This window comes from Hylaeus anthracinus, unplaced genomic scaffold, assembly GCF_026225885.1.
Source record: "Hylaeus anthracinus isolate JK02 unplaced genomic scaffold, UHH_iyHylAnth1.0_haploid 11997, whole genome shotgun sequence".
Taxonomy (NCBI): domain Eukaryota; kingdom Metazoa; phylum Arthropoda; class Insecta; order Hymenoptera; family Colletidae; genus Hylaeus; species Hylaeus anthracinus.
The window spans coordinates 8,020,210-8,038,742 of record NW_026534344.1 but is presented as its reverse complement, the minus strand read 5'-3'; the positions used below and the strand labels follow the sequence as shown (position 1 = coordinate 8,038,742).

The 18,533-nt window shown below is 32.4% G+C and overlaps 1 protein-coding gene across 1 annotated transcript in view; it reads right to left on the bottom strand.

Moving 5' to 3' along the window:
* Positions 1–18,533, bottom strand: part of LOC128889455 (serine protease filzig) — a 61,246-nt gene that overhangs the window by 15,040 nt on the left and 27,673 nt on the right. Inside the window, exon 2 of the mRNA XM_054147101.1 lies at positions 13,869–13,956. Within this exon, the coding sequence (XP_054003076.1) occupies positions 13,869–13,956 (88 nt within the window). The remainder of the gene's footprint in view (positions 1–13,868; positions 13,957–18,533) is intronic.

Below are 18,533 nucleotides of genomic sequence, written 5' to 3'. Positions count from 1 at the left end.
GGCCAAAGATAAGAAATTATTTTCTTGAGATTTTACAATCATCTGACTAGGAATAATTGGGTCCGATGAAACAAGAAGAGCATATGAGAAGTCTTCATTTGTATTTTTTCTAGAAATTTTTCTAGTATGATATTCCCGATATTGTTTGTCTTTTTATCAGCTACAAGGTCGGGGTATTAAAAATATGTCGATCAATTAAAAAAATACCGATGAGTTTAATTAAAAAAAAAATTAAGAAATAAATTCTTTATAATCACAGTTCTTTTGCATCGAATTCTTTGCCTAAACACTTTTTCGTATCATCACAGGTAGCCGATACATTTTAAGTGGTCGAGTTACGTGAAACACCCTGTATAAAATTCGTTAGACAATCTTTGTCATTAAATGCTGTTGAAATACATAGTAACTTCAGTTAGCAAAAATCGACTTGCTGCACTTCTTAACCGAGAAGAGCCCTTAAATCTTAATTCTACGACGACACTCTGAAAAGCAATAATGTTGTCCCGGTCTTTCCCAATTTTCTTAATTCATCCGGAAATCGTCGCGAAATGAGGTTACAGAAACATTAAAGAACAACTGTTCCTAAGTGTTCCCTTTTAATACAGACAAGAGTTGACAAGAAAGGTCAGGATAGAAGTAAGCAGAAAATACATCTGTATTTAAAACTCTAATTAGGTTCAGTTTTTCATTAAATTTAGTGAAATGAGCGGATACAATGTGAAATATATATCTTGAGCTAGGTGTTCTGTGATATAACTTTGCTTAAATAACTCAATAATCACGTATGTAGATACAAGGTGAAGCTGCTAAATCGTTACAGAGCGATAATGGCTAAACTATAGTGGATAGTAAAAAATCTTACAGGAAAAGTTAGAAGATTCAGGGGGTCCTATCTTATATGACTATTGCTTTTTTTGGTCCAGATGCTGAGGCTGTATCAAGACCACCGCCATTTGTTTAAATAGAATCATGAGATTGTGTTTGCATATTATGAAAGCTGACGTTAAATCTATCCATGCATAACCTTGAATGACCATGTATTTGGTCGATGGATTCGTCTCAACTTCAGCTTTTATAATGTGTAAATAAAATCTCATGGTTCCATTTAAAAAAACGATTTCCCTTGATACAGCCATAGCATCTGGATTAAAAAACAAAGCAATAGTCACATAAGACAGACTTCCTCGAACCTTCTAACTTTTTCCAGTAAGATTTTTTTTGTATTCACGATAGTTTAGCCATTATCGCTCTGTAACAGTTTAGCTGCCTCACCCTATAAACTACCAATTGGAATCGTAATGTGCCTCTATGATTCATCATAATTCTTCACTGCAAAATCGACTTCCAATTTAGTATTATTATATGATTGACTGATACATTCCTGGAAACTTACAACTATACCTAAGCTCACTTTGAGTATTTATAAATATTATTATTTTGTTGTGACACGGTAATGTATTATTAAAAAAAAATATTTTTGACGTGCTACGAGCGGATTCTCGCGTATACTGGTATCGCTGAGTATTTAGCGTGATCGGTTCTGGTCAGGTGGTCGAGGCATAGGCGAGCAAGCATGTAGGCTTTTCACGTGCCTCCTTATATACCTGCATACTACCGATATAATGACCTACTCCGCGAATCGCCCGTGATGCTTGTCAGGATCCTTCCGGCGCTCCAGATATCTGTATTTTGTTACAGGCTCTCGTTTTGCGTCAAACTATGACGCTGTTAACGTCAACTCGATAACGCCTACGAATCAGTGCTTCCTAAGCAACACGTATGTAGATTTATTGGACTTCGCAGGTACTCTTTAACGTTCACTTTTTCTCGCAGATACTATCGATCGTTATCCATTTTCGTTTAGAAGGTCACTATACAGGGTGTTCTAGCTTAAGGAGGCCACTTGAATATCTACCTCGCGTTTTCTAATATGAAAGTTGTTTGAGGTGTGATTTTAATGATTTTGGAGGAATGGTGCCATGAAATAAAAATGGTTTTTTTAACTTCATTTTTTGGAAATTTTTCAACGTATCCTTTTTTACTCGGAAAACATGTCTCTTTTTTTATTGTATCTTGTAACACAACCCTTTACAAGCTAAAATAGTAATACAAGTCGGAGATGGTGTTAAGATAAATACTTGTGAACGAAATGATATTCGTCACTAGTAATTTTTTAGCAACGGCGAAGTGCTTATCGTACGAATTATGTTTTTTAACAATTTAGAACAAGTTTCATTCCCTAATAGACTCGTTTAATTTTTTACTTCTTACGTAGCTGATACAATTGATAAAATTGAACGTTTTTCTTGACAAAAGAATCTTCTGTGGATTGACGTTATGCTTGATTTGAAAAAGAAAATAATAATTGTATTCACACCAATCGAACGTTAGATCATTTGAAAGACTGAAAGTCATTGTGATGCAAGTAACAGAAATAAAATGTCGAGCTGTGGACATCATCATTTCACGCGGTGACCAAAGTAATTGTAAAATCATGGTGTAGCTGAATTTTTTATTTGTATTATTCTTTCTTTATTTCACTTAGCATTATAATTCCTAGCTTCTAAAGCTGCAACTTGTTCTTCAAATTAAAGCATTGTACCGAATAACTAAACTAATATTACCTAATCGCTTCTAATCTGTTGTGTTAATTTGATTTTTAAAATGAAAACACAATGTTCAAATACCAGTTTCAAAAATAATGTAAACGAAACATATATCTGCATACGTATATAAATAATATATCAGTTGAAGATTGAAACTGTATTATACACAAATAAAGCAAAATCAATGAAAACGTTAAATTCGTTTCAATTTGACGTTATGCGTTTTTTTTATCGGTTACTTGTTTTTATTGCTTTATTATATCTCTAAACTTTGAAAGCTTACAACTATGGATGAAATTTAATTTTGAGACTATAATTAATAAAAATTATAATTTCAGAATGCAAACACGAAATACTCGAAGTTATTAGTTCTATTAACAATTTATAATATACCTTTCATATCGATTTATCGTTTATGATTATATTTTCAGAATTTCATGCTTTTCTAATAGTAATATTGTTTTTCTGTCAAAATCGACAGCTTTTGACGTATAGATAATGTGCCTTAAAAATTCATTCTTCAATTTGTTTAAATTTGCAATATCATTTGCCCCAGGGAATTCTATTTAAAGAATAATAAAGTAATAATAAATTCTTATTCAAGGATCTCCGAGACATAACCAGTGTGTTATATGTTTTGTTCTTTTCTATACTTCTTTATTCTGTATCCCATTTTGTTATGCTATAACAAAGAGATTAAATGATATGAATAAATTATAAATAAAAATTCAGAATGAAAGCCATAATTTGATTAATAATTATAACCATGGTTATAGGGTGCACGTTCATTATGTATAAAACAAAATCAGTTCTCACTGGTTCGGGCCATTTGTGCAGACTGTATTAAAATTTTTGATTTATTCCGTTTGACGTGACATACAATGTTGTAAACAAATTGATCAAGACATGTATATGTTTTCTTTCCCACCAAATTTCAAAACTGTATGACAAGTATTTTGACTGCAAAAAATCATGAAAGTTGCTTTGAAACTGACAAGAAGAAGAGTATATAGCATTTGTTACATTTGGACTATTTTAATTCTACTCTTCAGTACCTAATAATAATAGGAGTGTATATCATCATTTGAATCATTGACTAAAAACGTGTAAGCAATAGCGATGTGTCTAGACACCCCGTCGTATCGATTACGGGACACGTTAGGCAAGTTTACACAGAGTGGCACGAACAGAGTAATAAGAATATTGCGTGTCGTGTGATTAACGACCCAGAAATTCACAGTTGAACCGTCTTTTTTAGCAACACGTCGGACTGTAAAACCGAGTTAAATCGAGAACTCCGGAGGCTTCATTAAAAGTTTCGCTCTCGCAGCTGGCACATCGTTAAATTTCCATGTTATCGGGAAAAGCGACTCCGTTGTGGATGGTTATTTCACCAACCAACGAATCATGGGAATCTACTTTTCCAACGAATCGTTGACAAACTCGTTTGGGAAATTCCATGGATCAGACGAGCGAATGTAATATTCTCGATTAAAGTTTTCTGGTTAATTTGAATAACTCCGTCTACATCACAGAATCTCGTTAAATGTACGCGTGGCTACTATACCTTCCTTGAACTTCTTTTAATATATAGATGAAACGAGAAAAGAGAAATGGGGAAGGTAAGTCATTTGTCATTGGCATTTGGCACTTTAACTACCGGCCTATTTAGGAACGGTCTACAGCTTGGAAGAGGATTTTCTACATTCGTACGTGAGAATTTTATTCTAGGCTGACATTAATTTCTATATGCCGGATATATCAAAAGTCTTTCCTGTTTCATCGAATTGAGTGTTGTAAGTAGACAATCAATGACACGGTTGAAACTTTATCTATCGGCCTATTTAGGAACACTCTGCAATTTAAACAAAACATTTCTACATTAACACATACTTATCTAGACTGACATTAATTCTTCCGTACTGTTACCAGGTACATCGAAAGTTACAGTGGGTGTAGAAAGTATTCGTACACCGATCAATTTCCAAAAAAACTGTGTAAAATTGTAATTTATTAACTTATTTAAACCATGATATTCTACATGTTCTAGGAAATCTCTAGAATAGATAGATTACAAAAAAAAATAGCTATTTATGTAAGTTGCGAAATTAACAAGAAAAAAACAATTAATCGATAGAAATATTGAAGCGATAAGTATTCGCACAACTGTTTAAAAGTACTTTCCTGGAAGTTTGATGTTTTCTAATTCGCACTGAGCAATAAACTAATATGTTTACGTTACAAACTCTGCTGTAAATGGTTCGTCATAAGAATCGTACAAATACTTGTAGCTACTATACTTTTACCCACTTTTCGCATTTTTTTGTTAATTTCACAAATTATATTAACTAATAAATGTTGTTTGGACTATATCTATCTTAGAGACTTCCGAGACTATGTAAAATATTATTGATTATAAAAAAGGAAATTAAGAAACTACAATTTCACACAAAAGTTTTTTGGGAAATTGATCGGTGTACGAATACATTCTACACCCACTGTAAGTATGTTTCCAAATATTGAACATTGTAAGTAAACAATCAACAACGTAGTGAATAAATTCCAGAAGCTAAACACTAGGGTTAATAATCTCCTCTTTTTCGAAGTCAGTTAAAAAGTTTATAAATAGGCTCCCGTTAAATAAATTGTTAACAGGTTCTTGTAGGTTGCTACTGGATTGAAGAATTCTATAAATAGACTTCTGATAGATAAAGACTATATGTTTTTATTGATATTCTAATTCGACGAGCTAGGTGTCAGTGGGATAACCAGTGTCATTAGCGTATGATTTCTAATACGGGAAATTACAGTACTGTGATTCTAGTATTTTATTCCAGTTTTATTTTTAAATATAGCTATTAGAGAACATTTAGAACTACCGGAAATAGCTTAACGCATCTCATTTTCCTTTTTAAAAAATAAATCCTTGCAACAATATGCAACAAAATTTAATCAATTCTTATTAGCTCCGTTTTATTAGTTTTAAGAGCAATTGCTTTCTTTGTTCTTTCTCCATGATGGCTCATGTAACAATCTCGGAAAGAATCTTGTTCGTATTTTTATGAACTTGTTTCATAAAAACGGAAATGAGATGTTTTTATTATTCCTTGAGGTTGTTCTGGAAATCCTCTTCTACGTTTAAAAAAATACGAAAACAAATCTGAAACCACTTTTTGCAGCTTTTTTTGTTAAGAGAAAGATTCTCTGTCCGTTAAATTAATTTTATTATGGGCTTTCTTGTTATATTTAATGTATTTAATAAGTAAATATAAGTATATTTATATACTTAATATTTATAATTTTGCATTTATATTTACTCATATTTTTCGAACTTATATTTTACCTTAAGAAACATCGTAATCATTGAATTATATAAGTCATCTTCGCGTCCAAATACTATTCAGGTTGCTAATAATAATAGTTATATTTATTTACTTGTAAAGTTTACCAATTATTTATGTTTGCATTTAATACAAATGTATGGACATTTTATAGAGTACCTGCCCCAGTCGTCTAATTGTTAATCACAAATGATATTTTTTGTACCACATAAACTAAGTAAAACAATTGTTCAATGTTACAACTTTCTTTATAATTATTTAAAAGAGTTTCCAGTGTAGTTCAAAATGTCAAAATAAATACATCTGACATTCCTATAAAAAAACATGGAAGGAAAACGTTTTATTTCTGAATTATTGTGATATCATAATTTTCAAATATAGGCGAAATATAATTTCAAATATAATTTTTATTAATATCTGCCTAACGAAGCCTCAGGCAACATTTTCGGTAAGGAAAAAGTTGTTTTCAAATCACCTCCTGAACCACCCCTTTCAAGGAATTACAACATTTTTTGGACACCCTGTATATACATATCTATATTCTGAAACAACTTTATATTATATTCAATAGACATTTATATTACTCTATAGAGTAATATATTCCCATCTTTATCCAAAAGTTGACGTAGAATATCTATTAACAGAAAAGATTAAAAATCATTGTATCAGATTACATTTTAAATTTAAATTGACAATACATGATAGGCAGAAGATCTAAGGATGCCCCAAAGCCAAATCGGAAGACTACAAGTTCGCCATGCCTGTCAGGGATGTCATGTCTATTATACCTAACAAACGATGTGGAACTGTCGTAGAAATGAAAACGCGAAAGTGGTGAATACCGCGGGCAAAATAAACGATCATACTCGCCGAGGAACCTAGAAACGGCAACGCTCGTCGCTGGAAATTCTTTCAGGAACATTAAAGTTGCTTCCATTGCGCCATTCAGCGTTCAACTAGTTCACTGAACTTGCACATGCGATATCAATATGTTGCATATTCTTTTAAAACAACTATCGATAGTAAAAATTTATTTCATTTTCAAAATCACAGGAATCATCTTAATCCTTTATTCACTTGACTAATGAAATTTACTAACTTATATTTATATTTATATTATATTTTACTACAAAAAAATGACCAGAATGTTAGGCTTTTTGTAGTCAGATACTTTTATTGTAGGTAAGTTGCCTTAGCTTCTTCAGGGATGAATTATCACGCTTCATTCAAAATAAAACAGATATGAAACTATTCTCGATCTTTGATATGGAAGCATATGATATGGAGATAAAACAAGTTCAACGATCTGTTATACAGGGTGTCCCAAAAGTCGGGGAGGAGCCGGAAATGGGGGGTAGCTGAGACGATTCTGAACAACAATTTCCTTTGCAAAAATGTCGGATGGGGCTTCGTTAAGGAGATATTAAGCGAAAACCCCGACCAATCAGAGCGCGCGTAGACCGTTGGAGCGGCCGCGGTAGCGTAGGCTACGCGCTGGCGGCCGCGCTTGCACGCGAACAAGTGACTCGACGTGCATCGAAGGACATTGACGCTACCGCCTAGCGCGTAGCCTTCGCTACCGCGACCGCTCCAACGGTCTACGCGCGCTCTGATTGGTCGGGGTTTTCGCTTAATATCTCCTTAACGAAGCCCCATCCGACATTTTTGCAAAGGAAATTGTTGTTCAGAATCGTCTCAGCTACCCCCCATTTCCGGCTCCTCCCCGAGTTTTGGGACACCCTGTATAAGGTCGTTGAAGGTCATAGAAAGTAAAGAAAGGCGATAATACTTACGGTTTTGGTAGATCAAAAGAACCCATGAGGTGATTTCAGCTTTGCCTCGGGGTCAATTTTAGGGGTCTTCCAAGGTCAACTCAACTTTTTCCGAACGGACACCTCTATATTCACGACACCGGATTCGAAAAGAGGTGGATTACTTGCGTTGCTCGTTGGTTGTCCCTGGATAAAAGTAAGAGTACCTAACCCTTAAAATTCAAGCTATGCGAACGTCAAGTCCTCACCTCTTCCCTAATCCGGTGTCGTGAATGGGTGTGCCCAATTAAAAAAATCAAGTTGACCTTGGAATGACCCTTAAATTTGACCTCGAGGTAAAGCTAAAGTCACCTCATGGCTTCTTTTGATCTACCAAAACCATAAGTACGTACATATTATCGCCTTTGACCTTCAATGACCAAAAACATATCGTTCCGTTTAAAAAAGACACTTGAGGCCTCCACCTGTAAAAAAGACTAGTAACATCGTATAATCAGTATCGATACCAAATAATTTTGGCCTGATGCATTTTTTCCTATCACTAGCAGTCAAGTTATTCAGGTGTTCTGTTTCTCATGACTCACTCTGTATTACATTTTTGTTATTCTATATGCTGTTGTTTTATGCTACATGTATCCCTATTAAATTACTGACAGAATCTGTGGTTAGATCTATGTATTGTTGATTAAATTCTTCGTATAGTTCTGTCGATATTAGCTATATTTCTATCACTATTAGCAATTTGACAGAATAAATGTGCTTGATATCAACAAACGATATGAATGTGGTAACGATAGTAACGATAGTACTCCCATATTTTACAACAGCTGTAAATTTATTGTATCCCGAACACATTTTCTATTTTATAATAAATTTCTCAGTGTGAGCTACATTCCTCCCGAATTTAAATCAAACTTGATTACTCCCATTTTTTAATCCAATGATAAATCTAACGTTGTCAACTATAGCTACATTATATACTATAACTATATAACTATATATACATTTTTACAATATATTAAGTTTGATCATTCTACTTGTTGTTGTTTTGTGCTATATGTTTCTTATTAAATAAATAAATAAAATGAACTTCTACATTTTTTTACAGGTTAGTCCTGGATTAGCGTTAAGCGTTTTATCCCAGAGTTGTTTCCAATATTTTAAAAAACGACCAGCTTATTTTCTCTAATTCACAAGGTATTTCTAATCATATGGTTATGTTTCGCTTTTTCTTTTGTGTAGACTGGATTCTTCGTATGTGTTACTTCTTCATTCTTTTTAAACATGCAACTCTGTCTCATTTCCCCATTTCTTATAAAACTATAATAAAGATACTAGAATAAAATTCCTGTAATACTTTCATCTTCTTTTTGTACAAAATTCAACTTCTTATGCAAGATACACTTATCCGTATCATCTACACTCTTATTATTGAATATTGTATACATTTTTATTAAAAACTGTTTATTTTATAATAAAGAAATAGTCAAAAATCTAAAATCAGACTATTAAATTTAGCAAAGAAATTTTTGCGGGTTTCTTGTCAGATACAGTCAGTCCTATCAGTATTCGCATGTCTATTAAAGTAATTTGTCCAAAATATTATAATAAATGATAGGTTTGATGTTTTGAAATAAATGTTTCATTTTAAATAAGTACATGAATAAGCCTTACACATGAATATATTTATAATGAAAAATTTGTTTAAATACATCAATCCTGTCATTTAATTTACACAAATTTCTTTAATAAACACAGAAGAACGAATACATATGCGACTGATTGCATAACAATTGTCGTTGAATATGAAAATAACATAAGCGGCGATAGTACCAGTTAAGTTTGTTTTACTAAGAAAATAAACACTCTTACTTTGCCGACCGAATCGGTAGTAGCGAAAGTGATTAGGATCTTAGGATGTTACAATTAGGATCTTTTAACATCCAAACAAAATTTACAATCTGCATTTTATCTTTTATGCCTCTTATCTACTGAACAGTCTACCATGCATTTTATTATTGATGCTTTATATATTTTTGAATTTCTACCAATCCACATATATTTCCCCATATTTCCAGTCCTACTAAATGCATAAACATTTGTAGTACACTTATTACTAGACAGCGGATCTTTATGCAAAATAAAATCTTCGCGTACATGTCTACAAGAACTGAACCTAAATAGAAATTTATTTTATTCTGGAAATATTATAACGTGAATTTTACTTTCAATCTTTTTTATATTCCTGCATATTGTTTGAATTTTGTAGCTTCTTGCACATTCAAATTTCCTATAAATGCATAAACATTTGTAGTATACTTATTACAAACATGGTGTAAACTTAATTTCGTGATTAACTGAACTTGTGTGACCTCCTGTATATTTTTGTACCACAAAATGATCAAAATGATACTTTCCTCGCGGTCAGATAGCTGTTCGAGGAGACCGCTCGTCGCACGAGCGCGATATTCCCGCGTGTTCGCTGCTTCGAATTCAGAACGCGAATCGTCTAGTATGTGTGCCACTAGCAACGAGGGAATTATTTAAATTTTTCTGTCGCGCATTGGGAACGCGGGTCGCGGAATGAGATGCGCGCTTGCAAATGCGACCGATGGAATTCGCAACTTTCGAAAGGAAGCGAGATGTAAGTGGAATTCGGTGTCAGTGTTGGTTCGCGGGAATTCTAAAAAAAAAAAAAAACACCATGTGCTCGCGTGCAACGAGCGTGGACCCCAATACTATTCAATGTACGCGCGAACGATGATCGTGCTGCGGCTATTCAAACGTGAAACATCGCGGATGATTTGCGGAATGGTTGCCGTTGTTGTATGCTCGCTCTACTCTACTCATCTGATACGAATGTCGTCATTGGTATACTCCCTTTCTGTATCTTTTGCACTGCCAAGTGATTTGTGGATACGCGTGATCAAAACATTATGAATGGTTGTGTCCCAATTATTTCTACAATGTATAGTTTAGGGGCACAATATTTCTGTTTATAGATTGATACAGGGTGAGATAATAACTGTGTCTACCTTGAATATCTCCGTTATTTATAGTAGTATGAAAAAGATGTCGGTACGTAGTTGCACTCTTTTGATGGTTATTTATGATAGTAAAACAACTTTTTTCCATGGCCATTCTTTTAACAAAATTCCAGGGTCATCAATATTGTTTTAAATGGAATGCTACTTTTTTTAAATCTTTACGTAATTGCCCCTGTTGGGATGCTTTTAGAATGGTTCTATACAAGGTCATTCAAGGTTACGAAAGACTGAAATTTAAATTTAATATAAAGGAAATAGAAATTCCGATTTATATTTGAATAATCCTCGTAAAAGTAATAAGTCATAAATGAACCATGGAAAACCTAGATACGAAAGGCTACGTAAACCTGGCACATGATTTTTCAAAAATAAATTTTTGTGTAGAAAATGGTAGTATTTTGTTTGTACTTGATTGTACCACCAATAGTTTCGTTTATACCTTCATCAATTAATAGTTGAAAAAGTTTTTAAAATAGTCAGCACCCGACATTGAGATTTTTGAAATCTGTTTTTTCCCTATTCTTTAGAGTCGTTTGTACCCGCTTGTACTGCTTTTCGTTTTGTTTGTACCTCAATAGTTTAAATTTTACAAGCAACTGTTGACACGATTGAATTATAAAATTTAAACTGTTGAGGTACGAACAAAACGAAAAGCGGTACAAACGGGTACAAACGATTCTAAAGAATAGGAAACAAACAGATTTTAAAAATATTGAAAATTGACGATTTCCACTCTTACGCGTATCAACAATTGCTTGTAAAATTTAAACTATCGAGGTACAAACGAGTACAAACGATTCTAAAGAATGGAGAAAAAACAGATTTCAAACATCTCAATGTCAGGTTCTGACCATTTTTTTAATTTTTTAAAATTATTTATTGATGAAGGTACAAACGAAACTATCAGTGGTACAATCAAGTACAAACGAAATACTATCATTTTCTATAAAAAAAAATTAATTTTTGAAAAGGCGAGAGCCAGGTTCAGATAGCTGATACGCAATGTTTTATATTTCTTGTGTCCACTACACCGTTTAAAAATGCCGGGAACCATTAGATTGGGATAGCGTACACGTGGGAACGCGCGTTCTGTGTCGCACGGAATTACAGTCGCAAACAATTGCAATGATGTATTGGTTGGAGAACTCTCCTGAAGTTGCGCAAATACGCGACGAACCGAGCTTGGAGGTTGGACCGAGAAGTTCCGCGCGAACGGACTTTTTCATTGACCCTCGACATTTCCGTCGTTCCACAATGAAAAGTGTACGAGGCGCAGATAGTATCGATTCGTCGTACTGTTATACCGTGGATAGGATCTCTTCGTGAAACTAAACTCGTTGATATTGTACCGAGGTTTTTTATTCGGATTAAACCTACAAGGAGCATCACTCAATTGTTACACACCAATTTTGATGAAACTTAGTATACAGGTAGAGCATTTGAGAACATTATCTATGATTTTTGAACGTTTCACTGCCTACGTTTTCTTCTGCTTTTCGAAATATAAAATTCCTTGGCAATTACTTGAGATGGACTTTCAGAATGTAGTTGATCTTTAAGATCAAAATTTTATTTTCTAAAACGATCGAAATCACTGTTTTCAAGTATGGTAGAATGAAACACTATCTCCATAAATGGTTAAATATTATTTAAGACTTTTGTTGCATTGTCTTAACAAAATTCATACAACATAAGATGCGGAAAATGAACATGCATTTCCATAATCCAATTATAGGGACAACGGATAAATACACGCTCTAATACAAAGAGCGGAACTCTGTATCGTAGAAGATGGATCGCAGCTCGAACATCTGATGTAACGCGATTTATTTCGTACGAAATAATTTTTTATTAAAATTATGTTTCCACAAAATTATCGAGTTCAAGTTCATTTCAAGGTCATAGTGACACCGTTGAATTTGTCTCGACATCACCAACGACTATGACGTCCAAAACATATGGTCCCATTTAAAGAAAAAAGGTGACCTTTACATTTTTACGTTAAAAGCATTTTTATAAATCTAGAAATATGCGAACATGTAGCTCACTAATAACTGCTAAACTATTGTCTGAAACATTTTTTAATTACACTACCGGAATTACATTAAAAAATGATGGCATAACTTAAAGGGTAAACCTTGTATACTCAAATGCCTTCTCTAGGCTGACCTCGATCGTTAGTCATCTTGGTTTTACTACGTCGAGTTTATTAAACATCGATAAGAATATAAACACAATCTGCGGCACGAACTTATGGCAGGTCCTAATATTGCAAGTTATAGCGTGACTTACACGGAGCCTTGCGAAATTTAAATTGTCGTTTTCTCTCCTCGGATTTCGGAGTGTATTTACAGTGGGTGTAGAATGTATTCGTACACCGATCAATTTCCTAAAAAACTTTTATGTGAAATTGTAGTTTTGTAACTTCTTTTTGTATAATCAATGATATTTTACATATTCTCGGAAGTGTCTAAGATAGATATAGTCCAAACAACATTTACTAGTTGGTATAATTTGTGAAATTAACAAAAAAATGCGAAAAGTGGGTAAAAGTATAGAAGCAATAAGTATTTGTACGAATGGTTCTTATAACGAACCATTTACAGTAGATTTTGTAACGTAAACACATTAGTTTATTGCTCCGTATGAATTAGAAAACATCAAATTTCCAGTAAAGTACTTTTAAAAATGGTTCTAATAGAGGAATGGAAAAAGATCCCACCTCGAATAACTAATAATTTAGTTAATTTAACGCTTAGAATAGTTGCAATCAATATTGCTTCAATATTTCGATCGATTAATTGTTTTTTTCTTGTTAATTTCGCAACTTATATAAATAGCTACTTTTTGTACTCTATCTGTGCTAGAGATTTCCGAGAATATGTAAAATGTCATTGTTTATCAAAAATAAGTTGATAAATTACAATTGTACACAGTTTTTTTGGAAATTGATCGGTGTACGAATACTTTCTACAGCTACTGTAGCATTCTAAGAAGATTCGATAAAATACATGCAAACACCTTTTGAAAATTGAAAAGTCGCTTCCTTCTGTCTTTTTACTAACAGTAAATATAAACTCTGTTGCATAATGTAATGATTACCTGTGGCTTCGGGCACGCGAGAGTGCGAAATGACGGACGTCGAAGAAAGGATGACGATGATTAATTGGATACTCTTCCCGACAGCCATCTGCAACAAAGAAAACTTATATTGTTCGTTGGAAGAAATTGTGGGTTGCCGTGAAACGGTGTTGAATAATTAGCCTACATTTATGGAGTAATTGAAGTCAAAGTCGTTGAACGCCTCGCGGCGCAATTTTAAACGCCAGATGTTATTCTCCATAATAAGAGTGAGAAATACATTAATCGCCCTTTCGAATCTGCTTATATTATATACATGTATATGTAGTCTTCGATAACGGTACCAGACTGGCGCATGCGCTATTGATGCTGGAAATTGTGAACGAGTTGTTTGCATTCTTTGCTACTTAATTTAATAAATATTCGAAGATGAACTAGTACATAGATAAATTGAGGGATAGTAATTCTTGATTCTTTGTTTTTAGAGTTAGTATTTTTAAAAGACAACTTTCTATATTAGTATACCTACGTTAACATAATCTGACAATAACTCGAATATACTGTCGCAAGGTATATTAAACGTCTTTCATTTTTTCAAATAACAAGACGATCAATAAGTTAGAATAAAGTGTTAATATATAAAAAGAATTTATAAAAATTGATAGAAATAATCATTTCATCTTCATAAACACAATCATTACAACAAACATTTGCTTCAATGAAAAATCATAACGAGTCTGTGTAAAACTATAGATGTTGTAAAAAATCTGAAAATATTCGAGACTAAAAATGTTATTACTAAATGTTATGACTAAATAAATTATCTTTAAATAGAATATATTTTTTATTTTGTAACATTATTCATTATGAAAAGTGCACAACAAAATTATAGTATACTATATTTTTGGATTCAACATCTTAAAAATTAGCACAATAATCTCTGTATAGAGGTTCTAAATGTTCTAATTGCATTAAATTAGAAAAAAGTATCTTAAAAATCACGTTTAATACATTTTAATACTAGTGAAAAAATGTTCTTCCCGAGTATCTTCTCAATAGAGCAATAGTACTTAACACCTTATCTATCGGAAGTCTACTTAAAGGCTTTTTAATTCTTTTATCGTAAACGCCAATATCATAATAATTCAGGATTGAAATCACACTCTTTCATATTTCTTAAAGCAATATCAGATATATTTATTTCAATACTTTGGTCTACATTGAAAACTCATATCATGATGGAAGTTCCAACATTTACCAATTGAATGATTGTCTTATTTATTAGTAAGCTTTTGGGGTAGACAAATTTTATTTTTTATTAACAGTTAGATTACTGAGACAGTTAACCTATTGAATAAATTGTGAACATTTTAAGAAGAAAAATATAGATATTTGATTACTATGATACTTCATTTTTATTGGTATTTTAGTAAAAATAAATTTGACAGTGTGTATTCTTCAGGTAAAATACAAACTCGAGAAAATATGAATAAATAGAAATGTAAAATTATAAATATTAAGTATATAACTCTACGCATTAAGACTGAAAAGGGTAAAGATACAAGTAACAAGGAAGCACGAATAAAACTAATTTAACGGACAAAGAATGGACAAAGAATGTTTCTACTAACAAACAGGAAGCTGCAAACTGTGGTTTGAAATTTTTATTCGAATTTTTTTTTTTTTAGATGTAGAGGAGGATGTCTAGAACAGCCTTGCGAAGTAGCAAGGAGCAACTCTCTTCCATTTTTATGAAATAAATTTTTAAAAATACGAAAATTTCACTCCTCTGGCAACGCCATTTCCTGAACTGAAGCCTCTGAGTGAGTTATAATTTACCTACGAGATTCTTTTTGAGTTTGCTTCATGAGCCATGATGCTAAGAAAAAAAAAACAAAACAATAATTCTTTTTTGTTTTAGTTATTTAAAGCCGCATCAACCACTAATTTGATTATTAGCGACAACTGTGAGCTTTTAAAGCGTTTGGAGAAGATCAGTTTTCATAAGTAATGTCAGGAGCTGTAGTATACTTTTTTTATCAGTGACGTTTTTCCGTATGCACTGTTTAATGTTACATTTCATCCTCTCGTCTTAGAATAGGCCACGTCAAGTTAAACCGCTCATAATTAATAATAATAAATAATTATTGAACAAAACTGCTCCTCCGATTTGTAACAACTGTAATAGTGTTCAAACTGTTGATCACCTCATTCTCTATGGTAAAACAATAATTCTTAAAGCTAATAAAACAGAACTGATAAAGTTTGATTAAAATTTTGTCCATTTTCGAGGATTTATTTCTCGAAAACAAAAGTGAGATCATCTTTTCAACTTTTTAAAGTGGTTTTGTGTGTCTTGCAATTCAATTAATCGAAAAATAAAAATAAAATATTCAAATCACTTTCATTAGATATTATAATCTAATGAATTAACCCAATTATATTTAAGGTTAGAAGTCGTGACTTTTATTATCAATGTTTATATTCTACTTCTTGAAATACATATGAGTTGTACATTTTAAAAGTGGGGTAAGTTACAGTTACAATTTAGTGTTTATTTAACCATTAAATATCTCGATTTAAAAACAAAGTGAGTTGTTCCACATTAAAAATAAACGGCTTATGTATGAAGATCAACATCAAGAAACTAACAAAAAGTATTCTATTATCCATTCTTCGAACACTTATGTGCTCCGATTATTTCACCCGTGTGAAGCTGGGCCTACCTATATGAAAAACTCAAAATTTTCTCTTTGCATACGTTTGCTCATCGTTTGCTCAGGAATGATTAATTTGGAATTTTCGTTTGCCCCTCTTTAGTTCAGAAGCTACACGCGATTGAAAATTTTGCAAAGTGTGAAGCTGGCCTCACCTAATTTTAACCGCCTGTATCGTTTGCACCGTGTTACTTGAGCAAACGTGAGGAAACGCTGGCGAAACAGAATCAAAAAGAAAAATTTGAGTTTTTCAAAAAGATGGGGCTAGTGTGAAGTTGACCCCACCTAATTTGAATCGCCTGTATCTTTCGAACTAAAGAGGGGCAAACGAAAATTTCACTTGAGCAAACGTGAGCAAACGATGAGCAAATGTATGCAGAAGGAAAATTTTGAGTTTTTCATATAGGTGGGGCCAGCTTCACACGGGTATTTAATTCCCATGGTCGAGGTTCTACTGTATTTACATTAACAAGCTGCAATGGTTCTCGTTTACATTTATCTTCGTGACACTGGTTATCCCATCATCATCTAGTTCGCCGTGTTAGAATATCAATTAAAATATGATCTTAATAATTTGTTCACCAGCAACTTATTTACGAGCTTCTTAATTTCAGTATTAACGTACGGAAACCAACCAACTTGTTGTCTACTTACAATGATCAATTTGAGGAAACAGACAAAATTTTCGATATATATATACTTAGCGACATTATGCAAAAATTAATGTCAACCTAGATTGATATTTAATAGCATAGAAAATGCTTTATTGAGTTGTGGACCTATTTTAAGAAGTACGCCAGTAATTAAAATGTTAATAGGTTAAGGATGTACATACAACTTCAAGCGTAAGAAGGCAGACAGCGCGAACGTGTGATGTGTAATTATGAGATAGCTATCAAAAGCAAAGAAAGCTTTAATGAGAAAAATTTGTGTCAGTGCTCGTCTTCTGTTAAGTACAATTGATCAAAGAACAAAACTAGCGAGTTATACATTCTTTTTTTTAATTAATATATTATTCAAAAGCGTATGCCACGTTAGGGTCTTAGCGACCACATTTGTGCTTAATCATGTTTAACTTATAGTTTTAGTCATTGTCCTACATGAGATTGCTAAATCCTAGGTTGGAAGTCTGAGCAGGCATTCTTTTTGTTAAATAAATGGTTTCATTTCGACTTTGTGTCACATTAAAAGTTTACGAGATTAATTAAACAATAGTAAGTTGATGATTTGTACAACCATAAAAATATGAATATTAAAAGACGTTCTTCAATGGGACTGATTTTATTCTAGGATTAAAAATTTATGTGTCTTAAAAATTACTTCAAATATGAAGACAAAACCATTTAGTCAAAGTGAAAAGTTTGTTTCGATCAGCGAACTAACATAAAATTCGTTTCGAATGACAGACAACAATAGTTATTGTATTTATAAAAATGTTAAGATCGTAGTTGTGATATGTAATATATGTATGTTAATATTTATATGCAATAATGCAGTGACGTTGATACTATGAGAAATGTCACGACAATGTTACAAAAATTGTGAATAATGTAAAGTAAATCTAAAATTTGGAGGAACGTACAAAAACGAAACAAAAAATAACCATTATTATTTATATATGTGTAAAATGTTATAACATTATGAATCTTGCACAAAAATTACTGTTCGCTTTGTTTAATCTTAAAAGTAGCTTAAGCTTCGTAGCTTAAAGATCATATACTATTTCAATAAATGTTAGTATCAGTAAATAAATATTTTATTTAGTGTCGCATATGTAGGACACCGGTATCTAGTAAATTAAAACGAAGTATTCAACAAAGGAAGCTTGCTGATATAAAACTAAATAAAAACTTACCTAATTGATTTTTATAACAATCAAGTTATGCTGTATTAACTCATGTTCAAAGTCTATAAGAATAGTATTATATGAACTATTTAACAAAAATGTATGAAGGTAAATAAAATAAAT